Source organism: Chrysochloris asiatica, unplaced genomic scaffold (assembly GCF_000296735.1).
Source record: "Chrysochloris asiatica unplaced genomic scaffold, ChrAsi1.0 scaffold00069, whole genome shotgun sequence".
Taxonomy (NCBI): Eukaryota; Metazoa; Chordata; class Mammalia; order Afrosoricida; family Chrysochloridae; genus Chrysochloris; species Chrysochloris asiatica.
The window spans coordinates 9,368,213-9,391,441 of record NW_006408587.1 but is presented as its reverse complement, the minus strand read 5'-3'; the positions used below and the strand labels follow the sequence as shown (position 1 = coordinate 9,391,441).

At 37.2% G+C, this 23,229-nt stretch overlaps 1 protein-coding gene across 2 annotated transcripts in view; it reads left to right on the top strand.

Annotated features, from left to right (window-relative positions):
- Window positions 1–23,229, top strand: part of FSD1L (fibronectin type III and SPRY domain containing 1-like) — a 70,643-nt gene that overhangs the window by 34,001 nt on the left and 13,413 nt on the right. The window contains exons 5-10 of one of the 2 annotated variants that reach the window (XM_006864697.1): window positions 3,407–3,429; window positions 11,244–11,365; window positions 16,568–16,777; window positions 18,205–18,303; window positions 21,376–21,505; window positions 23,019–23,051. In XM_006864697.1, coding sequence (XP_006864759.1) covers window positions 3,407–3,429; window positions 11,244–11,365; window positions 16,568–16,777; window positions 18,205–18,303; window positions 21,376–21,505; window positions 23,019–23,051 — 617 coding nt within the window. The remainder of the gene's footprint in view (window positions 1–3,406; window positions 3,430–11,243; window positions 11,366–16,567; window positions 16,778–18,204; window positions 18,304–21,375; window positions 21,506–23,018; window positions 23,052–23,229) is intronic. The other variant, XM_006864698.1, reaches the window with a different exon arrangement.

The following is a 23,229-nucleotide window of genomic DNA, read 5'->3' as shown; positions in this document are numbered from 1 at the left end:
TGCTGGGTACAGAACAAGTAGTAAACTCTGAGATCAGTTTGTACCTACTAAGCAGAAATATTTGAGCAAATGCACCACTCTTGAAATTAAAAGAAGAATCACACTCAGTAGTCACATCCATGTTTTGGACAGGTTTCTGCTTTGGGAAAAGAAAATCTAGGAAAAAAGATTTAGTAGTTTGTCTCGATTTAAGGCATTTCTTGAACTTGGCCCTGATGCTGTCTACTCTTGTCTTACACAGGATCACTTTTGTAAACCTCTCTTGTACTTACACAGTATGTAAACAGTGAAATCTATAAATGAAAGAAATTCATATATGGAAGAGGAGCCCAGGGTCCTCAGTTTTACCAGTTGGATATATTGTATACAAGTATTCACATATGGGACAATAGCTTTTTCTGAGAATAACTAGCTTTACATCTGTTCCTATTCTGGTTGGTCCCAAATAGCCTGGGTGGTATGTGATTTTCCTACTATGGAAACTTTGCATGAACATGTGCATACACACTCACACAAGATAAAAATGACACATACTAAAGCAACACTCAGCACAGAATTGAATCTTTATAGTAAGCTTAAAAAGTAATAATGGAGTTTACATTGTTAGGTAATTTAAAAGTGACTGGTAAGTATCACTCCTAACCAGTCCTAAACCAATTAAAAAATAAAAGAATTAAGCTAATAAAGTGATATTGAAGAATATGATGTATCAGTGGGCCACCTTCCTAATACTGAATCACAGAGTTAAACAAACTCGTCCACCCAGGGATGGGCAGCACTGGGCTACCTCAGGTCTCTGGGGAGGAAACCTGCTTCAGTCAAACTACCTCATAGAGGGAAAGAGCAGGATTACAAGTATGTCCTCTGTGAGTAAGCAGGCTGCCAAGAGAAAGAAAAAGTGCTGAGCTCCTCATTTCCCTTTTCTCTGTTCATATAATCTCTTCAGGAGAAATGCGGGGATAAAAACTAAGGAAGTAATGTTGGTGACATGTCCTCCATGTGTTAGGAAGAAACATCAGAGTAGAATAGTTCTGTTTTCCCCCATTCCATTAGTACTTGTATTTAAAATCTTTGTTTTGTAAATCTAGCTATAATGAAAACCATTTTTTAAAAATCAGTGTTAATTGACCCTCTTAACCTTTCTTATTCTTATTACCAAAGTAGTATCCTAGCTTATGACACACAATCTAAATACCATAATATTAGGTTGCTGTTTATAAAATATGGAGTCTGGGAAGAATCTTTACAATTCTTAAGTACCAAAGTCACTTAATAAATAATCCCTGGGGTTAGAAATCCGTAGATTTATAGACAACTTCTACTTGCCCTTTAATGTTAGGTAAATTTGCCTTCCCTTTTAAACTGTGAACCAGTTTCTGCTCTGCTGTACATTCGTAGGACTCCTGGTATGGCGCTGTAGGATAATCACTGGACTGCAAACTATAAGGTCATCAATTCAAGCCCACCAGCCACTCTTCGGAAACCCTATACAGGGTCTCTGTGAGATGGAACTGACTCGACAGCACTTAACAACAACAACACATTCTTCGTCCTAGTCACCTTCAATTGTTACACATGCTGCTTTGAAATCATTGATGAGGCTGTGGGTCTTTGCTTGCACTAAACATAAAACAAAACCCACAGCCTTCAAGTCGATTTTGACTCCTAGGGCTGTACAGAATAGAATAGGGTTTCTGGGGCTGTGAGTCTTTATGGAAGCAGGCTGCTTATCTTCCTCCTAAGGACCAGCTGGTTCAAACTGCTGACCTTACAGTTAGCCTAACCCACAGTGCCACCAGGCTTCCTTTTAAAACCAAATCCACTGCCATTGGGTCAGTTCTCACTTAGCAATCCTGTGTAGGGCCTCTGAAGCTGTAAATCTTTATGGGAGTAGAAAGCCCCATCTTTCTCCCATAGAGCAGCTGGTGGGTTTGAGGTTAATAGTCCAGTGCTTGTCTTACAGCATCAACAGGGCTCCTTTTTTTTTTGCACGAAAGGAAGGGAAAATAAGAACCATAGACACCTGTCCGAAACATGAACAAATTTCACTTAAAGTCTGAAAGACAAGAAACGGACCTCATTCATAATCGGGAACTGAACTGCTACCCTTACAGGGTCACAGGATTGTTGGTGGTAGTGCTGGAGCCATGTAAAATATTGACATTCTCATTCTCAATTCTGCTCTTTTGTATAGAAAGGTACTTAAACCAAAGTATTTTAAGGTGAATGTAAAAATGACCAGTAACAAGAATAGAACTAGAGAGGCAGTAGAAACACTGTTGTGTACATAAAATTAATGTTCAATGAGACTTAGTAATTATGAAGTATCACACATTGTTTGCTAAAGTAGAGTCATAAAGAGGAAACCTCTCAGCAAGATGGATTGAAACAGTAGTTTCCACAATGGGATCTGCAATAAGAAGGATGGTACAGGACGGGACAGGGTTTCTTTCTGTTGTAGATAGGTTCTCTATGAGTCAGCACTGACTAGACAGCACCTAACAGCGACAAGTATTATGCTAGGCACTAGGGCTGGAGGGTTGAGAAAAACAGCCATGCTTACTAGTGTGGGAGAAATAATTTATTCATGTCTATTATACTACATGTAAATATATGGGACAAAAAATTTTTGTGTTTTTCTTAGTTTTTATATGACTGTACAGACTTTGTCTTCTTAAACTTCTGATAGCACTCTGAAGAGCAAAAGAAGTATAGCCTAACAGGTTGAAGTAGAAGCTTCTATAAAGTTATCTGAGGGTATAAAGCATATCAACAAGTGTTTTTGGTTTTTTTTTGTTGTTTGTTTCCTCCTACTCTGAATTTTTGCATGACCACTTCATTTTTTGGAGTAAAGGATTACTGATGTGCTGCTTAGTTTTCTATAAGCAGACAGACTCTCAGGATATGAAGTCCTTACCCCTGGGAAGGCATGTAAAGAATATTTGCAGCAACCATTTTAAAAAACATGAATTATGAAAGAGGTCTCTGAAGAAAACCTGGGAGCAGATTTTAAAAGTATAAGAAGCCATCAAGATGCATGGAAATGTGTTTGCTAGGAAGGAGGATGATTGTTCTAGATGTGTGCCCAATTGAATAAGGGACAGTAGAGGTGTGTTTTAATAATCCTAAGGTAAGAATATAGATTTCCAGTCACCTGGAATTAGTTTGAAGTGTTAAATTTTCCTACTTTTATGGTGATTTATACATAGGTCTGAATTTTCTATTATTCTACATCACATTATGCAAGCTTATGTGAATTATAAAAATTTCCTGTAGTTTATATTTTGGTATAATGATCTATCTGTTGCAGGGTTTATATTCTAACTTTTCTTGCATGTCACTGCCATTGAAACTTGCATGGAAAGCACTAACTGCCTTCTTTCTCTTCTCCCTGACTTGCTCCAAGGCTGCCAGACAGATCAAGGATAGGTATGGTATAAAAACCTACATTTTTATTAAGTATAAATATGGAAGTCAGAAATGAAATTCAAAAACAGTTTTTATTAGAATCCCGTTGGTTAAAGTAAAAATACCTAGTATATAAGTATTCTTTTAAAAATCTTCTTCTGTATATTTTCTTGAATAATTTATAATATCTACCTGATTTTTAAAAAAACATAAGTATGGAAAGTTTTGTGCTTCCCAAAGAATTTCATTTCTGGTATAATATAGTTAGTTTTAGTTTTAATACAGTTTCTAGTTAGCTGTACTAACGAATGGGGGAACCAGTCTGAATAATTTAAAATACATCCTGGAATGTATTTTTTTTTCTTGTTCTTAATTTTAAATATCAGTGTTCCGTTTTCTGAGGATCAGCATTTTGAGTACTCCTCAAGAGCTAAAGCCCTCTTCACTGCCCTCCGTAACACCTTTGCATTCTCATTCCATCCTGTTCCTGGTGCCATCTCTGTCTACTTTTAATGCCATTGCTATCTAGTTTGTACCACGAGAAAATGAGATAACATGATTAAAGGTTTTGGTTTCAAAGGTCTTTCTCAGTGGGAGCGCCAAGATTAGGAAAGGGAATGTATTACTTTCTGTAACAAACACTTCAAAGGGCTAAAGGGACTGCTGGCAACGTTGGAATGAGATCCAACAGAAGGGATGGTTTTGATTAGCCTGGCTTGTCACTGAGAACCAACTGCAGTGAGGTTGTCACGTCATCTGGGTTTCTTCATGTGGATATATGAGATTCTCTGTTAGGTACAGCTCCTCCATGCACATTCTAATCCTAGATTAATTTATTCATCAGATAATTCATAATATTCATTATAGATTGTATGAAAACCAGTGTCTATTGTTAATCTTGACTGAAGCTTTGGTTCGAAATCTCCATTTCGCTTATGGTCTTTTATTTGCTCAGAAAAATGGTGTACATGACACTTAACAGCATTCTTAGCACAAATATTAAGTTGTTGTTGTTGTTATGTGCCGTGGAGTCAGTTCCAACTCAGCGACCCTGCACAGGGTTTCCAAGGCTGTAAATCTTTATGGGAGCAGAAAGCTGGTAGTTTTGATCTGCTGACCTTGCGGCTCGCAGTCCGATTCGTAACCATTACGCTGCCAGAGCTCCTTAAATATTAAGTAATTAAAAAATTGTTTTTGAATTTTATATCAGAAAACTTAAAGACATGGGTCATTTTTACAAAAGCTGGGTGTATAGGAGGTGTTAGAGAAGGGAGATTATGAAAATTTGAAGGAAAAGTATATTAATTATATGAGGAATGGATGCTGCACTGCTCAGTTTTAAGAAACTAGGTAGATTTGGGTTGTGTCTGCAGGAATTGCCATGAGTAATCCTATCTTCCACCCTGGCTAGGTTTGATGGCCTGTTTCAGCCACCTATTTACTCTGACACCACTGAATCGGGTGGTCCCTGATTTTCTGGTTAAGGAGGGCACTTCCTATTCAGGTTTTTGACTCTTCAAAGAGTTTGCAAGAGACCTTACCAGAAATTTTGTTTTTTTCCTCTTCTGTGGATCTATATGGCTCTGTGCTCTCCCCAATTCTTCCCTTACCTCTGACCTCTTTTTGTTTAGATTTGTTTCAGAATTTAATTTCATAGCCACTTTTCATGGGTGAATGTATTCTTCACGATGACTTTTTTGTCTTTTGTCCTATGTTAGCTTTTTGTCTTGATTTCTTCAGTATATAGGTTATCCCAGAAATTAGGGTTCCTTTTTATCTGCCAGGAAAAATTTCATTTTCTCCATTTTTTATTGCATTTGTTTCAGTGTACACATTTTTGGCCACCTGTGAAATTTTTGTCTCCTGCCTATCGAAAATTTCTGGGTCTCGGCTTATTTGTGAAACAATTTCTTCTCCTTTTTGTTGTTGTTTTTATTTAAAACTTTTTATTGTGAATTGAATTAAGGTTTACAGAGCAGATCACCAGTTTTACATTCAACAAACCCTACCTTCTGCTTCATCTCCTCAATGAGACAGCAGTTATCCCACTTCCTTCTTATTTTATTTCCATCCCAACCTCCTCTCAGCTCTTCAGAACTTTGTCCTTAGATAAATGTTGCCCTTTTGATCTTGAATGGTGACCATTCCATGATGAGCATACTTCACTAGAGTTTTTGTCCCCTTTTTTTTTTTAAACCTGTTTGCTTGTGGTTGGTGGTTATGTGCCGTGGAGTCGGTTCTGACTCATAGTGACCCTGTACAGGGTTTCCGAGGCTGTAAATCTTTACGGGAGCAGAAAGCCTCATCTTTCTCCCGCGGAACAGCTGGTAGTTTCAAACTATTGACCTTGCGGTTCGTAGCCCAATTCGTAACCACTACACTAGTAGAGCTCCTGTCTGCTACTTGGCTGAAAATTGGGTGACGAGGGTGAGTTACTTTCTAGACCTGAGAGTCTTTGACAGCCATAGTCTCAGGTTTCTCCAGTCTCTTTCTGACCACTAAGCCTGGTCTTTTGTATAATTTGTGTTTTGTGCCACATTTTCTCACACTGTATCCTGGATCTCCTAATGTGACCCTTTGCAGAGCAGTTGGTAGTGGTATCTGGGCACTGTCTAGTTCTTCTGATCTCAGGGTCGTGGAGACTGATGTTACATGTTCCACTAGTCCATTGGACTCATTGATTCTTTAGTTTTCATCACTCTTCTTTCCTCTATACATGACGAGACCAATGGTTGCATCCTAGACAGCCACTCATGAGCTTTTCAGATCCCAGTCTCTACTCAACTAAAGTAGCATGGAGAACATTGCCTTTGGGGACTGTGTTAGGCTAATTGACCATGGTGTCCCCTGAGACGATATGATCCTGTCCTGAGGCCCAGCAGCTTGTTGCTTCAAAGTGTTTGGTAATGCCAAAGAAGTTTTCATCATTTTGCCCCTGTATGCTCTACCACATTCATAGCTGTGTCTGTTTGGGGCCATTTTGAATTGTACAATTCAGTGACATCAATTACATTCACAGTGTTGTGTTATCATCATCATTATCTAATTCCAAAACGCTTTCTTCATCACCCCTAACAGAAACCTGGTACCCATTAAGCAACAACTTCCCATTCCTCCCTCTCCCCAGACCTAGTAATCACTAAAACTTGATGTTTAGCATCATGATGTTCAAGTGTCTCTGAGTTATTTTTCAGGTGTTCTTCCAAGGAGCAAGCTTCCAAATTTCTATCATTACTATTTTATAGAATAAGTATAATTTAAACATACTTGTAATAAATGAATTATTTTTACCAAAGGATGAGTTACTCCTTTATATGAGGATAGAGAGGGTATTTTAAAGAAAAGTGTGTAACATCTAAGGAGGGAGTCAGTATGTAAAAATAAAAGTATCAATGAAAACTCAACATTAATTATTTGCTGTGACCAGTTATAGAGGAATAAGTGAGGGATGGAAGGAGAAAGCACACTGAGGAGATGAGAATACAATACATAGCAAATCTCTGAAACTACAGATTATTAGTACACACTTAGGAATGCTTAGTAATACTGGAAGATGATTAATTACACAAAGTGTACTGTGGGAGTTATTACTTTTGTGTGTGTGAACTGAGTGGTAGTTTACATGTGAGAACATCGGCTTTACACCATCATTTCCTCATTCAACAGTATTTGCTTCCATTCCCTCTGGTTTTTGTTTTTTTGAAACTGCAGTAGGGATAAGTTACTACTTTTTGAAAGTTAAGAAAGAGAAAATCAAGGTAATTCTATTGGCAGGTTGAAGAAATTAAAAGTTTAATTTTTGCAGTTATTTTCCCTTTGCAAGAAATGAAAAAAACAAAACGAAAAATGGAGAAAAGGGGTCCTTGTATTCAGTTTGTCCCACTAGAAATAAACCCAGAAAGTCCAAGTGAATTGAAACGTATCCAAACTATATGGCTCCTGTAGTATAGAGAATTATCTGCTTTGGTAACCATTTCTTTTCTTTCTTCTTTTTAACAGTTAGGCTTATTTTTATTTATTCACTTTAAAAAAAATGTACTTGATTTCTTCTTCATTTGAAAGTTCTGTAAATACAGTATTCTCTCTTTGTACTTTGTGGGTTTTTGTTGTTGCAAACTGGTATCTTTGGTTACTCATTTTCCTTATAGGTTTATTTGACTGTGACTATTTGTATATCTGGGTTGAATTCTAGGTGATATCGTCATGTGTGTTTATCTCAGGTTTTGGCTGCTGCTGTTGGTTCTCTGCCCAAAGAACTCCCTTTAGTATTTCTTGTAAGGTCTGTCCAGTTTTTATAAATTTGTTTAATTTCTGCTTATCACCACCGTATTTGATGGACAGATTTGCTGGGTATATGATTCTTGGTTGGCAGTGTTTTTTCTTTCAGAGTTTTCTGTATGTCATTTCATTGTCTTCTCGCCTGCCTGGCTTCTGCTGAGAAATTGGAACTTACTTAGTCTTATAAATTCTCCTTTGTGGGTAACTTTCCTTTTTTCTTGAGCTGCTCTCAGGATTCTTTCCTTATCTTTGGTTTTGAAAAGTTTGATTACAATATATCTTGGTGGTTTTGTTTTGAAGTGTATCCTGGAGTTCATTCAGCTTCTTGAATGGCTGTCTTCTCATCTTTCATCATGAAGTTTTCTTCTAACAACCCTTGGATATATATTTTTCTGTCTATCTATATATTTGTCTCTTCCTGTTCTAAAATTCCAGTCACATGTAAATTATTCCTCTTGGATAGTGTCACATTTTTGTGGATTTTTTTTTTTTTTTTTAAATAATTGTTCCTCTGGTGTGGTGGTTATGTGCTGTGGAGTCAGTTCTGACTCATACGACTGTGTACAGGGTTTCCGAGGCTATAAATCATTCCGGGACCAGAGAGCCTCCTCTCACTGCTCCTGTTCAGATTCCCCTTCTAGTTGTCACTCAGTCTACCTCTCTGTCCTAATCTCTGAAGCTCAGGGTTCCGATTATCACCAGTATCTGTTTCACTTAGTCTCCTATGTCCTTGAAGAGCGACTGTTCAGTGCGTCTGTCTTCTCCACCATCTTGCCCCAGAAGTCCTTAGGTAAACTATTTATAATGCACTTTGAGGGAAATATTCTTTTTTCTGTTGTGTCATTCTGATTAAAGATTTATAGATTTCAGATTTACAATTCCCTAAGATACTTTCTGGTATTTTTTTTCTCAGAAGTTCTCGATAAATATTTAAATAAGTATTCAGGTTAAAAGACATAAAATAATTTTGAACCCATTTACTGATTCAGTGAACATTTATTTATAAAGTAACTACTCTAAAAACAGCTCTTCTAAAGCAAACACAGTGCTGTCTAGAAGATTCCAGGTCATAGTGACCCTGTAGGGCAGAGTAGAATTGCTTCCAGGTCTCTGGGACTGTACATGTTGATGGACTCAGACTGCCGTATCTTTCTCCCATGGAGGAACTGGTGGATTGAACCACCAGCCTATCAGTTAACAGCCCAGTGCTTAACCCACTTTGCCACCAAAACGCTGCTTTTGTTATGGTTATTGTGAAGTGCCGTTAAGTCAATTTTGACTCATAACAACCTTATATAGGGTTTCCAAGGAGCAGCTGGTGGGTTTGAACTGCCAACCTTGTAGGTAACAGTCCAATGCTTATCCTATAGTGTCACACCAGGACTCTTCTAGAAGGTGTCAGATCAAATCAGAAGATTCTGGGACTTTAAAGAACAATGTATGGTGTATATATTTATATATCCCATAGATATACAAGAGCTTGAGAGAGGATATTGACACATGAGTATTTACCTTTCCTGCAAACTCAACTATGAATAGAGTTGACCATACAGTGGGCAAAATCATGAAAATTTCTTAGACATTATCAAACATCTTAAGGCAGTGAGTAGCTAGCTGAGCCTGGGGGCACTGTGTCAGTTGGCATAGCAGCCCACAAAGACAGTGTTCTACATCCTACTTTGGTGTGGCATCAAGGATATTAAAAGCTCATGAGCAGCCGTCTAAGGTGCAGCTACAGGTCTCTCCATGTGCAGAAGGAAGAAGAGTGATGAGAACTGAAGATGCTTGGAATCAATTAGCCCAACAGACTAAATGGAACATATGAATATCAGTTCCACAACTCTGAGACCAGAACTAGATGGTGCCCAGCTATCACTACCAACTTCCCTAAAATGGATCACATTAGAAGATCCTGGATAAGGAGGCAGAATATGTGGAATAAAACTCAAAAATTAATTTTTAAAAAATGAAGACCTGGCTTACTGGTCAGAAACTGGAGGAACCTGAGACTGTGGTCCTCAACCACCCTTAAGGTCCAGAAAGGAACTCACCCTCAGGGCCCAACTTTCAGTCAAACAGTGATAGGTATATAGGAGGAATAACAATGCTAGTAAGGTATGCTCACTATAAATGATGGAATGGTCAAACATTCAAAATTAGTGGGGCAACGTGTACCTAAGGACAAAGGTGAGAAGGGATAGGGAAAGTAGATAAAATAGAAGGAGGTGCCACAAGGAGGAAATGGAATAACTTGTTCCAAGGAAGGGATTGCAACCATTGAGATGAAACAAAGTGTATGATATCTTCAATGTATTACTGATGATTTTGTCTGCAAACCTTCACTCAATTCACAATAAAAAGTTAAAAAAAGAAAAGAAAAAAGAAAAAAACATATAAAAGGCATAGCCATTTTTTCTTGTTGGTTTGGTTTGAAATTTCATTATTGGAGAATTAATAACTAAAAGTATTATATGTAATTATGAGTAAGTACGAGTTTTTGTTCTTTATAAATTATATTCCAACATAGCACTTTCATGCTGCATAGATCAGCTACTGTTTGTTCATTTTACTTTTAAGTGAAGTGATTTTTTTCTCTAGCTTTAAGATGAAATAACTGAATACAGACACAGCTTAATATCATTCATCACACTGATCTGTAGGGTAGAATTTCTTGGCCTTTCCTAATGTACCAGTGTTTCCTTTTCCACATTGTAGACTACCAAGACTTTCATGAATAGTATTTGTTTGTCATTCTTTAATGAAGAATATTGACAGTTTTAGAAATTCTCTGGAACATGAAAAATCAAAATTTGAGATAAAATTCCAAGCTAATAGAATATGAGGATTTTTTTAAATCTCTGGTTTGTATTAACAAAACAGTATTCCCATAAATGAGGTGTGGTGTGACTTATTTTGTTCATCTAATAACTGTTAATTGGACCCCATTATTTTCATGGCATGTAGTTTCAGCAGGATATTTCTTGTATCCTTTTGTGAAACTGATGATGGTACATCAGAGTGATATCATTCCTCTCCTTTCTCATTCATGGTCTATCTTAAGCTGCAAAGCTATGCACTGCTGGCCCATGTACCTCTGCTCTTACTGGAGAGTGTGACTATTAGAGGAAATCTTTGAATCAGGCTGTGTGTACTGCTTATTATCTGGCATATGAAAAGGAAGGAGGCTGGCATCAGGAAGTCAATGAGACTGAGTGTGCAGACGTTCCAATGAGTTTTGGGCCTGGTAAAGATTATTTATACTGGAAAGCTGGCTCATACCTGCATACATGTGCTATTTTATAAAATTAGCAGGAAGAAAAATTGGTAGAAGTTGTCCTAAGTATATCTATCCATTTAAAGACCTTCTGTAGTTTTTCATTTACAGTTAATTTTTAAAAAAACTCTTAAGAGCAAATTTCTGTTTGACTTTGGTACCTTATTATAGTTCCTGAAATCATTACACTGAAGACTGAAACCATTTCTGTCTCTCATTTTATAAATTAAGAAATTATTTGGTATTTCTTTTATTTTAAAAACTATGTTTTTGTTTGCCATAGAGTCACAATGGCATCAGCTTTCCGCCTTTCTTTGAAACCAAAGGTCAGTGACAACATGACTCACCTAATGGTGGATTTCTCTCAGGAGAGACAGATGCTGCAAATGTTGACGTTTTTGCCAGGTAAATACATGTATCACATGTGACGTTTCCTGCAAGATTTTTCCATAATGAACATTAGTTTATAAATACTTAAAAAGTGAAATTCTTTTATTCATCCAGCTAAGGAATAATTGAAATTTACCTATCTTTTTTATATTATTATTTATTAAATAATACTAATGGAATTGTTAGTATTATTTGTTGTTGTTATTGGTGGTGTTGGTGTGTGTCATCGAGTTGGTTCTGACTCAGAGTGACCCTGTCTGTATAGGGTTTCCCAGGAGTGACTGTTAGGGTTGAGCCTCCAGCCTTTCAGTCCAGCCATGCCAGGACTCCATAGAATGATTTCGTTGTGATAAAAGCTTCCACTAGTGCTGCTTTGGGAGAGAGAAGCAGTACAGACTTAACTGTGCTTCATTTTTTTTGTATCTTTAAAATGTGGCTGATCCTTCTAGGATTTTTATCAGGATCATACGAATTGCTGTCTTCATTATATGGTTATTCTTAGCGCATACATACAAAACGTTTATTTCCAGTAATAATGATTTTAAGTAGTAATTAATGTTAATTTACTAGAATATTAGTATGTGATAGTCCAATGGCCAAACCACATGAAATTGAGTCTCAGGTTATTGTCCATTTAAAGACTTTTGGGTTGATAATCTTCTTTTTAGCATCATGTTGTTAACTTAATAGTTCAAATTGTTTAGAACATGGTAATTTAGGGGATCAGAGAATGTCTTGAAGTTAAGTGTTTTGCATTTAGGTTCTTTTTTGGCAGCTGCCCCTTCACCCCAGATTAGCTGCTATTGAACAGGGAATGCTGACCCTATGAAACTATTCCTTTCTTTGAATATATGGCCAGACTTTAAAATGTGACTGCATGGACCAAGGCCTGAAACTATCAGGGTTGCACAAGTGAAGTAGCAACTTGTGTGGTGTATGTCAGACGTTTTCGCAGAGTTTATAAATGGAAGGGATAATAGTAGGATGAGAGAAGACACTGAGTTGTAGGAGGAAATACTATACCTGTCACTAACCACTATATTTTCATTCTTGGAGTCCTGGTGTGGCATTGCAGGTTAATTCACTGGACAGCAAGGTCAGTTTGAACCACAAGGTTGGTGGTTCAAGCTCACCAGCGCTCCTTGGAAACCCTATATACAGTCTATATGAGTTGGAACTGACTCAACAGCACTTAACAACAATAACATATTTTCACTCCTAAGTCCCTGGTTGGTGTCTACTAGAAGAAAGATTGGTGATTTGAATCTCTCCAAAGGAAGACTTGGCAATCTATTTCCTAAACATCACAGCCATTGAAAACCCTGTGGGTGCAGCTCTGCTTTGAAATACATCAGCTCACCATGACTTGACTCAACAATAACTAGGGTTTGGTTTTTATTTTCATTTACAATGCTCTCCCTAAGACAGATAAGTGGTTCAAGCTCACCAGCTGCTCCTTGGAAACCCTATACAGGGTCTCTGGGTCTGAACCGACTCCACGGGACTTAATGACAACAACGACTCAAGAGTGAAAATGCCTTTAAAAGGGAATACTATTTGTCAAGGTTATATTTAGATTACCAGGAGCCATGGTAGTGCTGTGGGGTAGGTATTGGGCTGCTAACCACAAGGTTGTTGGTTCAAAACTACCAGCTGATCCCTGGGAGAAAGATGAGGCTGTATGCTCCAGTAAGGATTCATAGTCTTGGAATTGACTTGATTGGAGTGGGTAGTATTATTATGCCAGATACTTTTTAGATGAGTTTTACCATTTCAGTCTGTCACTTAGAATTTCTTTGACTGGATCATACTTTAGTCTTGAAATTTTTAGGTTGTAGTACCACAGCTCTCTTGATAACCAGTTAGCTGAGGTTTTGCTTGTAAGGAGAACATCCAGATAATCACTTAGGAGGGAGGGCCTTCCTGTATAGTATAGCATTTCATAGGAGCAGCTGGTGGGTTTGAAGTGCCAACCTTGTGCTTAACAGTCCAGTGTTGACCGTAGTAATTTAGGCTTTCTTGATAAGTATTGAGGTTTATTGTGTTTTTCTGTTAGAGAAATGCAACAATGAGCAAAATGCTTACATATGTTGGCAAGGATCTGCCACTGTGCCTTGAGGAGAATTTCTGGAAATGGAAATGTTTGCTCATTTTAAAAAATGATTTTAAATTTTGATAGATATTTAAATTGTCAAAGAAATTTTAGCAATTTATATTTACCTGAAAAATGCCTGAGTACTTATATACATATTGTTGTTGTTAAGTGCAGTCGAGTCGGTTCCGACCCATAGCGACCCTGTACAGGGTTTCCAAGGCTGTAAATCTTTACGGGAGCAGAACGCCTCATCTTTCTCCTGGGGAGCGGCTGGTAGTTTCGAACTGCTGGCCTTAAGGTTCACAGCCCAATTCGTAACCACTACACTACCAGAGCTCCTTATATACTTATACATATAGATCATTGTAAACACTGTTTTGAGATTTTTGTTTGGTGTGTATTCTAATAGACGGCATGTTCCATGATTCTTGATCACTGGGACTTTATAGTAAGTCTTCTAGGAAGGCAGCGTCGGTCCTTTGACTTGTTCTTCATTATTATGTTGACTATTCTGAGTCTTTTGCTTTCCCATATAAATGTTGGAATCAGTTTGTCAGTATCCAGAAAATATCTTCTGGGGTTTTAATTGGGATTGTACTGAATCTGTAGATCAAGTTGGGAAAAACCAAGGTTGTCTGCTTATCTTTCTTGTCCATGAACATGTAGTATCACTCCATTTGTTTTATCTTTATTGATTTCTTTCACTAAGAATTTTTCAGTTTCCCTTAATAGATCTAATACATATTTGAAGTTTATACTTAACTATTTCCCTTTCTTTGATGCTTATATAAATCATATTTGGGTTTTTAATTTCAAATTCTAGTTTTCATTCCTGGTATGTAGGAAAGCAACTGGCTTTTATATATTGACCTTGTATCCCACAGCCTTGCTTCAATAGTTTGTTAATTCCAAGGCATTCTGCAAACAAAGACATTTTTATCTCTTCCTTTTCAATTTGTATACCTTTTATTTCCTTTTCTTGCCTTGTTACATCTAACTAGGACTCCCTATAGAGTGTTGACTAGGAATGCTGAGAGAAGAAAGTGTCTTGCCTTGTTTTCAATCTTAGGGAGAAAGCATCTGGTTCTTCATCATTATTTATGAGGTTAGCTGTAGATTTCTGAAGATCTTTATCAAGTTGCGGAAATTTCCCTTTATTCCTAGTTTTCTGAGCGTTTGTATCATGAATGGGTATTAGATTTTGTCAAATTATTTTTTTTCTCTATTGATACCATCATGTGATTTTGTTTCATAGGCCTATTAATGTGATGGTTTGCATTATTTGATTATTAAATGTTGAGCCAGTGTTGCATAGCTGGATGATTTAGAAATTCTCTTTTTATCAATGAACTGTTTAAAGACAGTACCAATTGGGCTACATACTTTAACACAATTGGCACACATCTGTGTTACTGGAGGATTGTGCTCTCCAGTTAACCCGTATATAAAATAGGACATTTGTTAACGTACATCTATGGAAAAGATTTTCTATGGGCAGGAAATTGAATAATGTTCATATATGTGAAATACAGTTCATTTGCTTGAGTTTATTTTAACGAGTCAGTACTCTGAAGTAGTTTTGGATGGGTCAGTGGTAGAACTCACACCTTACATATCAGAAACCTGGGTTGATTTCTGGCTATTGAGTCTCAAATACAGCCACAACCTGTCTGCAGAGGAAGCTTCCATGTGCAGTGTGCTGTAGTCACAAGTTTGAGGCAAAGCACAGAGCAGGATAAGTTGAATAGCAAGCACTCTTATCAGCCACAATGCCCCAAAGTTAGGCCCCCATCCCACAATGTGATCTAGCCAAGCATGTCTCATTTCACACAATGGGAGAGGAATGCCAGAACACCTCTGTGGTAAAGTTAATGCAAATAATAGAACAGCTATGTTTGATTTCCAAATAGCATTTGCAGAGATCAAAAAGGGGAAGAGGCAATAAAAGGTTAAAGAGAGTAATAAAAGTAGAAGACCCACTGCGGATAATAAACATTATTCCTTGCCCTTGTTTAGGGTGAATCCTGATGGTTACTCTAGGTTACTGACAACTGGAGCATCCCTTTTCCCTTTAACCCACTGGGATCAGTTAACAGAGTTCTGGGTTTCTTCAGAGGACAGTCAGTCACCTCCTCCTAAGGCGGCACATACTTTACTTTGTGTCCGTTACTAGCTAGGGAGATGGCGAGAGAGACATTATAACATTCCTGAACATCCAGTGCTATGATAGAGAACACGTTCTAGTGAGCTTCCAGACTAAGACAGACTAGGACGAAAGGCTTGGGGATCTGTTTTTGAGAATCAACCAGTGAAAACCCTACGGTCAACACCAGTCAGATCTGCAACCAGTCATGGGGACAGTGCTTTGTTTCTTTGTGCATAGAGTCACCATGGGATGAGGGCCAACTCAATGGCAGCTAGCAAACAACAAAGTCATTTTTAGGGTGCATGAAGTGCATTTTTGTTAAGTACTGAGAAGTTACTATTCTTTTAAAGACAGATTTAAAACATATAGTGAAAATGCAATTTTGAATTAGTTGAATCATTTAAGAGCAGTTTATTCCATTTCATCAATACTAATTTAATTTACTTATGTATTGTACCTGTTTAACACTAAGAATAAAAAAAATATAGTGAATAAAAATATAATGAGTTCTAAATAACAAGGTATTTTTGATATTTTAAAATCCTTAGCGTGTGGGAATTTGCTTTATGCCAATGAGCATCTTTAGTAAACTTTGAATGTTGTTGTTGTTAAGTGCCATCGAGTCAGTTCTGATGCATAGCGACCCTGTATAGGGTTTCCAAGGAGTGACTAGTGAGCTTGAACCGCCAACCTTGTAGTTCAAATGGCTTTGCAGTCTGGTTTATTAACCCACAGCACCACACCAGGACTCCAAACTTTGAATAAGTCTATGAAAATACTTTGAAACTTGCATTTTTTATAGTTTAGCAATAAAAGATGCATTAAAAATAATCATTTTGCATTTACTAGGCTGTCCCTTTTTTTAACCTAATTCATTTTAACAGTTCAGGTGTAGAATTAGAAAGCAAAGTTTGAATGACAAACAAATATTTGACTAATATTATAATAAATGAGGTTTTATTTTTGTTTTTTCCAGTTCCAAGAGCTCCAGAAATAGACCCCATAGAGTGTTTGGTTGCTGATAACTGTGTCACAGTAGCGTGGAGCATGCCAGAAGAAGATAATAAGATCGACCATTTTATATTGGAATATAGGAAAACAAACTTTGATGGACTTCCACGTGTCAAGGATGAGAGATGCTGGGAGACAATTGAGAATATTAAGGGCAGTGAATATACACTGTCAGGTAAAACAGCAGCATTGATTCATCTTATTCTCAGAAAATAAATGCAGTTGTGAAAAGTATTTTTCAGTACCTTAAAGGATCAAGTTATTACATTTTTAAAGCCAAGTTAACTTTCAATATATTGATTATCAGAGTGGATTTCCCTGAAAACACCAAGAAAATCTTTGCTTAAATTGCTTCTGGACATTTGTAACCTGACAAAACAGAATATATGTTAAACAAGTAAGAAGGGATGTTCTGGGAAGCAGTATTTCAGAATACCATTAGATTGTTTCTTTTTCTTGCTGAATGGAAAAGTTGCCGCTTTTTCATAGGTATACAAGGTCCCATATTTCACTGATGCTTAAATACTGTTGCTTTTACTGTTTTAGTTATCATGTTAATACCTAAAGTAGAACTGTGCCTTGGTATTAGAAATTTGTAGGCTGGCTAATTGAAAAGCTTTCAAAATGATATCTCCAAAGAGAACTTTGAATATTTGAAATGCCCCAAATACATTAGTAGCTGCCTTTATTGAGCATATACTATTGGTCAGGAGTTGTATGAAGTTTTACTATTTATGCTGATTGTATGGCACCATGGTGGTGCTATGGGTTAAGCACTGGACTACTAACTGCAAGGTCAGTAGTTCAAACCCACCAGCCAATCTGTGGGAGGAAAATGAGGCTGTCTTGGGACCCCTGTAGGACAGATGTACTCAGTTCTGTGGGATCTTTCTGGATTGGAAGTTACTTGGTGTGACAGTGGCTTAGTGCTGAACTTACTACCTTTGATGCGTCCTATTTAATCAGCTTACTACATCTGTCTTAATCCTTCAGACAACTGGTGGCTTTTATCATTCCCATGTCTAGTAATGTTTGGACTAAGGTTCTAATTTAGTGCTAACTAGCCTGAAAGTTTTTGCTGCTAATATCTATGCTTTGCTTATTTAAATTTATTTTTTTACATAAAGCAGCATTTCATAAACATAGAAATCTTTTTGAAGTATCAACAAACTTTGGATATGTTATTTTAGATTGTGTTCTGTTTTTGAACAAAATACTACTTTTAATGAGGATTGCAAAGGTATTAACAGGGTTAAAAACAAGTAAGAAAATAACCGTTGATAAACTGTATAATGTATTTCTTTTGAAGGATATAATAGATTAATTGTGTTTCTGTTCTTTGAAGCATCATCAGTTAGTGTTTTAGTATAAGTTCTTACGCTTCCTGAACAAGGTGATACTTTTGGAGGACAGAATGTCTGTTTCAAGGTTCATACTCATATTTTTGGGATTGTTGTTATTGTTAAGTGCCATCGAGTTGGTTCTGACTCATAGCAACCCTGTATAGAGTTTCCAAGGAGTGGCTAGTGAGCTTGAATCACCGACCTTCAAGTTCAAACCGACCTTGCAGTTCATGTCTGAAAGCCATTCTCATTTTTGCAGGTTTAAAATTTGATGCAAAGTATATGAATTTCAGAGTACGAGCTTGTAACAAGGCTGTGGCTGGAGAATATTCTGATCCAGTGACTTTAGAGACCAAAGGTAAGATCCAGTGGCTATTCACATAACATCAAATGAAATCTGGTATCTGACACTATTCAGTACTTTGTGACAAAAAGCATTTCATGCATGGTTGCTTTTCTTTCTCCCCTTGCCGTTCCCCTCACCCTCCACATACACACTCCCTCAGAATTCCCTACAGAAGGAATTATAAAACCAGAACAATAAAATTATAGTAGTGGTTCCCAAAAAATTTGCCTTTCTGATTGTATCCAGCTGGGTACAAAAGACTGCAGTGATGATGGTGATACATTCTCTGGCACTTAGTTTACAAATTCCAGTGTAGTGTAAACTTACAAGCATCACAGAGGTTTCTCAGCGAACTGGTTTCCTTATGTTTTTCTGAATCTTATTGTTGTAATTAACATTTATGTAGTTTATTAACGGGAGATATTACTGAGATTTCTTCAGAGGCATTTACCATTTCTAATCATAGTCATATTTACAGACAAAAGTTTCTATATAACCTGAACTGTTTTTAGCTATTGTCAAGGTAAAACTACATTATTATTATTCCTCAGTATTTGGGTTCTACACTTTTGGGGTCAGTCTTTTACTATCCTGGTATGGCACTGTAGAATAAGCCCTGGACTGCTAACCACAAGGTCAGCAGTTCCAATCCACCAGCTGCTCCTTGGAAACTCTATATAGGGTTAGTTTGAGTTGAAACCAACTCAGTGGCACTTAACAAATGTGGTTTTATCCCTGTTACCTTAGAATGCACTATGTCTTAACTGAGGTCCATAAGGGATTAGTGTCACACAAAAAAAAAAAGAGAGAGAGAGAGAGAGAAAATTGGATCCTTGGGATTGAATCTCAGGTTTTTCCATTTGAGTACTGTGGTATTTGATAGGTTTGGTGTCAGGTGGATTGGGGTGGTATCTTTTCTTTCCACTCTACACCCCAGGATTGCTGGTGGCTCTTCTCTCTAGCAAATCAAACATCAGAAACAGCTTTTGGATTTTAACAGGCAATTGAGAATTAAGGGCACTTTACAGTTTAGTCCTTTTCTTTCTTTCAAATATGCATATGCCTTCACATGCATTACCTAATAACTAGTATAGAGGAAATGTCATTTCTTGGTAGCTCAAAGTCTCAGTTCATTTTAGTGTGCCTTCTACTACATAGACACCCAGAGTATATGCATACATGAGAATCAGCTAGGGATGTTGTTACAAGTTAAATTCTGATTCATTATATCTAAGATGTGAAGGTAAATTATCAGGGGCTGAACTGGATGAATTGGTTCAAAGCCCTGGATTAAGCTACTTCATTGCCTAAGCAGAAGGAATTTTAACTTCTTAGTAACCTACCTCTTAAGTAGGAGCTCTGCTAGTGTAGTGGGGTTACAAGTTAGGCTGCTAACCACAAAGTTAGCAGTTTGAATCTACCAGCCACTCTCCGGGAGAAAGATGAGGCTTTTTGCTCCCTTAAAGATGTACATCCTCGGAATCCACATACAGCATTGCTCAGAGGTAGGAATCAACTCTGCGGTACATAATCGCCACCACCACCTAGTAGGGAATTCTGTTTCAATTTTTACAAAAAAAACCAAGCTGCAGTATTTCTTTCTGTAAACTCAAAATCTGTTTAGACACAGATTTTGAAAGCTATTAATATGCAGAGTAAGACATTTTCTAGAAACTACTGTAGTCAGTAGATTTGTATTTAGAATGTTGTTTTATAAATGAAGACAGTGAACATTGGGTCATCAGATGCATAGTTGAAATTAAAGTGCTATTTCCAGAATAATTGTTGTTAAGTGCCATCAAATTGGTTCTGACTCATAGTAATCCTGTATAGGGTTTCCAAGGGGTGGCTGGTGGGTTTGAACCACAGACCTCATGTTTAGCAGTCCAGTGCTTATAAGAGAGGATAAAAAGATTCTTGACTCATTTGGTGAACTTTAGGTTCTCTATATACTTACTAGATGTTTTATGAATCCTACTCATAGACATAATGAAACCTTAGATAAATCAGTATCCTTCAGTGACATGTGGTCTTGTAAGAAAATATTCTTTCATTGGTTAGTAATGAGAAGTTTGAATTTTTGGAGGTGAATATAACTAACAGAAGCAGATTACTTGGTAACTACATAGTAGGTGACACCTTGCTTTGAAGACAGAAAATTTAGGCATGTGTGCCATCACCATAGTCCTGTCAATCATCCTGTCACCCACATCGGACTCCGGGAAGAGCTTCGACCCGTACTTTTTTCCTGTTGGATTTATCATTCGGGTTCAATCAAATTAAAAAAATTTGGACCAAGTCTAGTTTTACTTTATTGGCCAGGAACCAGTTTGAGCTAGTTCAAAACACTGGCAGAACTACAGTGGGCTTACAAGTAAATTTATTTGGTTGCAGTACAAGGTATATAAAGAAAAGTAGCAGGAAACTTGGTGGTGGTGGTGGTTGTGTGCCATCGAGTTGGTTCCAATCCATAGCAACCTTGTGTAGGGTTTCCAAAGCTGTAAATCTTGTCAGGAGCAGAAAGCCTCATCTTTCTCCTGCAGAGTGACTGATAGATTGAAGCTACTAACATTGTTGTTAGCAGCCCAGTAAGGTTATTGTTGCTGCTAAGTGTGGTAGAGTCAGTTCCAACTCATAGCGACCCTGTATGGGGGCTCCGAGGAGCGCTTGGTCAGTTTGAACTGCTGACCTTGCAGTTCAAACCAACCTAGCGGTCAAGTGCTTACACTGCAATACCACACCAGGTCTCTAGGTAGCAATGATAAATTGTAGCCATATATTCAAAGATCTTGTTAAATGTTATTGAGTCATTTCCAACTCATAGCAACCCTGTATAGGGTTTCCAAGGCTGTAAAACTTTATAGGAGCAGAAAGTGCCTTATCTTTCTCCTGCAGAACAGCTGGTAGTTTTGAACTGCTGACGTTGAGGCTAGCAGCCCAATTCATAACCACTACACTCCCTCCTAGAGCTCCTTATAATATTAATAATATTGAAGACTTTGCTTCAGAGAGTTCAGGTATGCTGCTTTGGTGTTTCCTTGGCACACTTTTTAAAACAACAATTTGGACTGTTGTCTTGGATAGCACTTAACTTCAGTCTGGATAACTCATCATCCCATTTGAACCTGAAAGTTGAAGATACCTGTGTAGAGTGGGATCCTACTGGAGGAAAAGGTCAAGAAACTAAAATGAAAGGAAAGGAGAACAAGGGCAGGTAAGCTAGATCATTAATTAACGCTATGGTTTGGACCAGTGCTTTGTACACCCATCTTATTTTCAGTGTGTCACTAGGGTTGAATTGCTCAGTGTGGTAACTTATGGTGTTACCTCCTCTTCCCTGGACCTCCCCTTGTACCAGATCACACGGAATCCTTAGTAACATGTATTATCAATTGTACAAACAGGCTAATGTGTGATAAATAGACTTACAAACTACTTAAATGTAATATGTCTTAGGTTAAATGAATACTTATGACATAATTGTTGTGTAAAAATCTTGTCTACATTAAACTACATTATTAGTTACAAAATTATTAGTAACTGAGTGGAAGCCTTTTTTTCTTTTTTCCTTTAATTACTACTGCATTCTCAGAAAAGTTAGTGATAAAGGTTTACAGCGAGTACTTAACCATAATATTAAAGCACCTGAAAATTTAACAAATTTGACTATAAAAACACCAGCAGTAACAGAGATGGTGAAGCCACACAATTCAAGTGTTCTTGTAACTGACATTTTAAGTGTTATTTTAATTGATAAGGACAGTTCTGACCTGAGTGCATTAGAAAATTTAAAAAGTAAATCAGCATAGAGTTTTTGTTTTGTTGGGTATATTGACACATGTTATCTGGGCTTACAAAAAAATATTTTTGTTATAATTAGCTACATGGATATTTTTATAAAAATAATAAATTTCTGCTGAAACACTATACAGTAGTTATGTTGGTGGTAGTTGTGCCATCGAGTTGATTCTGACTCATAACCACCCTGTATAAGGTTTCCAAGGCTGTTAATCTGTACAGGAGCAGAAAGCCTCATCTTTCTCCCATAAACGGGTCGATTCTAACTTCTAAGCTTGCAGTTAGCAGCCCAGCTTGTACATAATCCATTACCCTACCAAGGCTCCTTACAGAATACTTTTATTGTCACCCCCTCTGACACTGCCACTTGGTGTGACTGACACCCTTGTGACACTCTTAGTGACACTGCTGCTTACTTAATGGGAATGTACAGCAACTCTCATTCTGTTACACCCATATGAGTTATGAAGTGTTAGAAACACCATTGAATTTATAGTTAACGTTTTTATTATTTTGTTTGAACGTCTTTCCTAATCCTCTTCTTAACTTATACAGTCTTATTTCAGTATCCTGTTTCTTGAACATTATGTGTACAGCAACTTCAATTGCCTAGAGAAAAGGCTCTAGTGTAATTATTCAGTTGTAGAATTTGAGGTGGCTTGTCTTACAAGAAAGTCTTCATTGAATGACAATTTTTAGCATGTTCTATCCAACTCTTGCTCCTGATAAGGCCTGAGGACCTTTTGTGATTTTCAGAACTCAGTATCAGGATGTGAGAGCCCAAGATGAAATAGTCAAGGTAAATGTCTGTGGGTTACAATGATGAATCAAAAAGTTTTCCCATCCGGCTTTTGATCTCATTTTACTATAATCTGTTAAAGTTTAGTTATAAAACATTCTCTTAACAGTTGCCTATTTTTGTCTGACAGTGCCCATGTTACTTCACTGAAGAAACATACAAGGTGATGATCTGTGTCTGTCTAGTTCTAGGACTTAGTATACCTAGCTTGGCTGAATAACTTTAATTTTTTTTAAACCCGTAAGCAGAAGCCATTGCAGCAGCCTTTATAAGTTAAAATATTTCTCTGTGTAGAGTGTCTGTTTTGGTAGCTTATGGTTTTGAACTTACGGCATTATAGT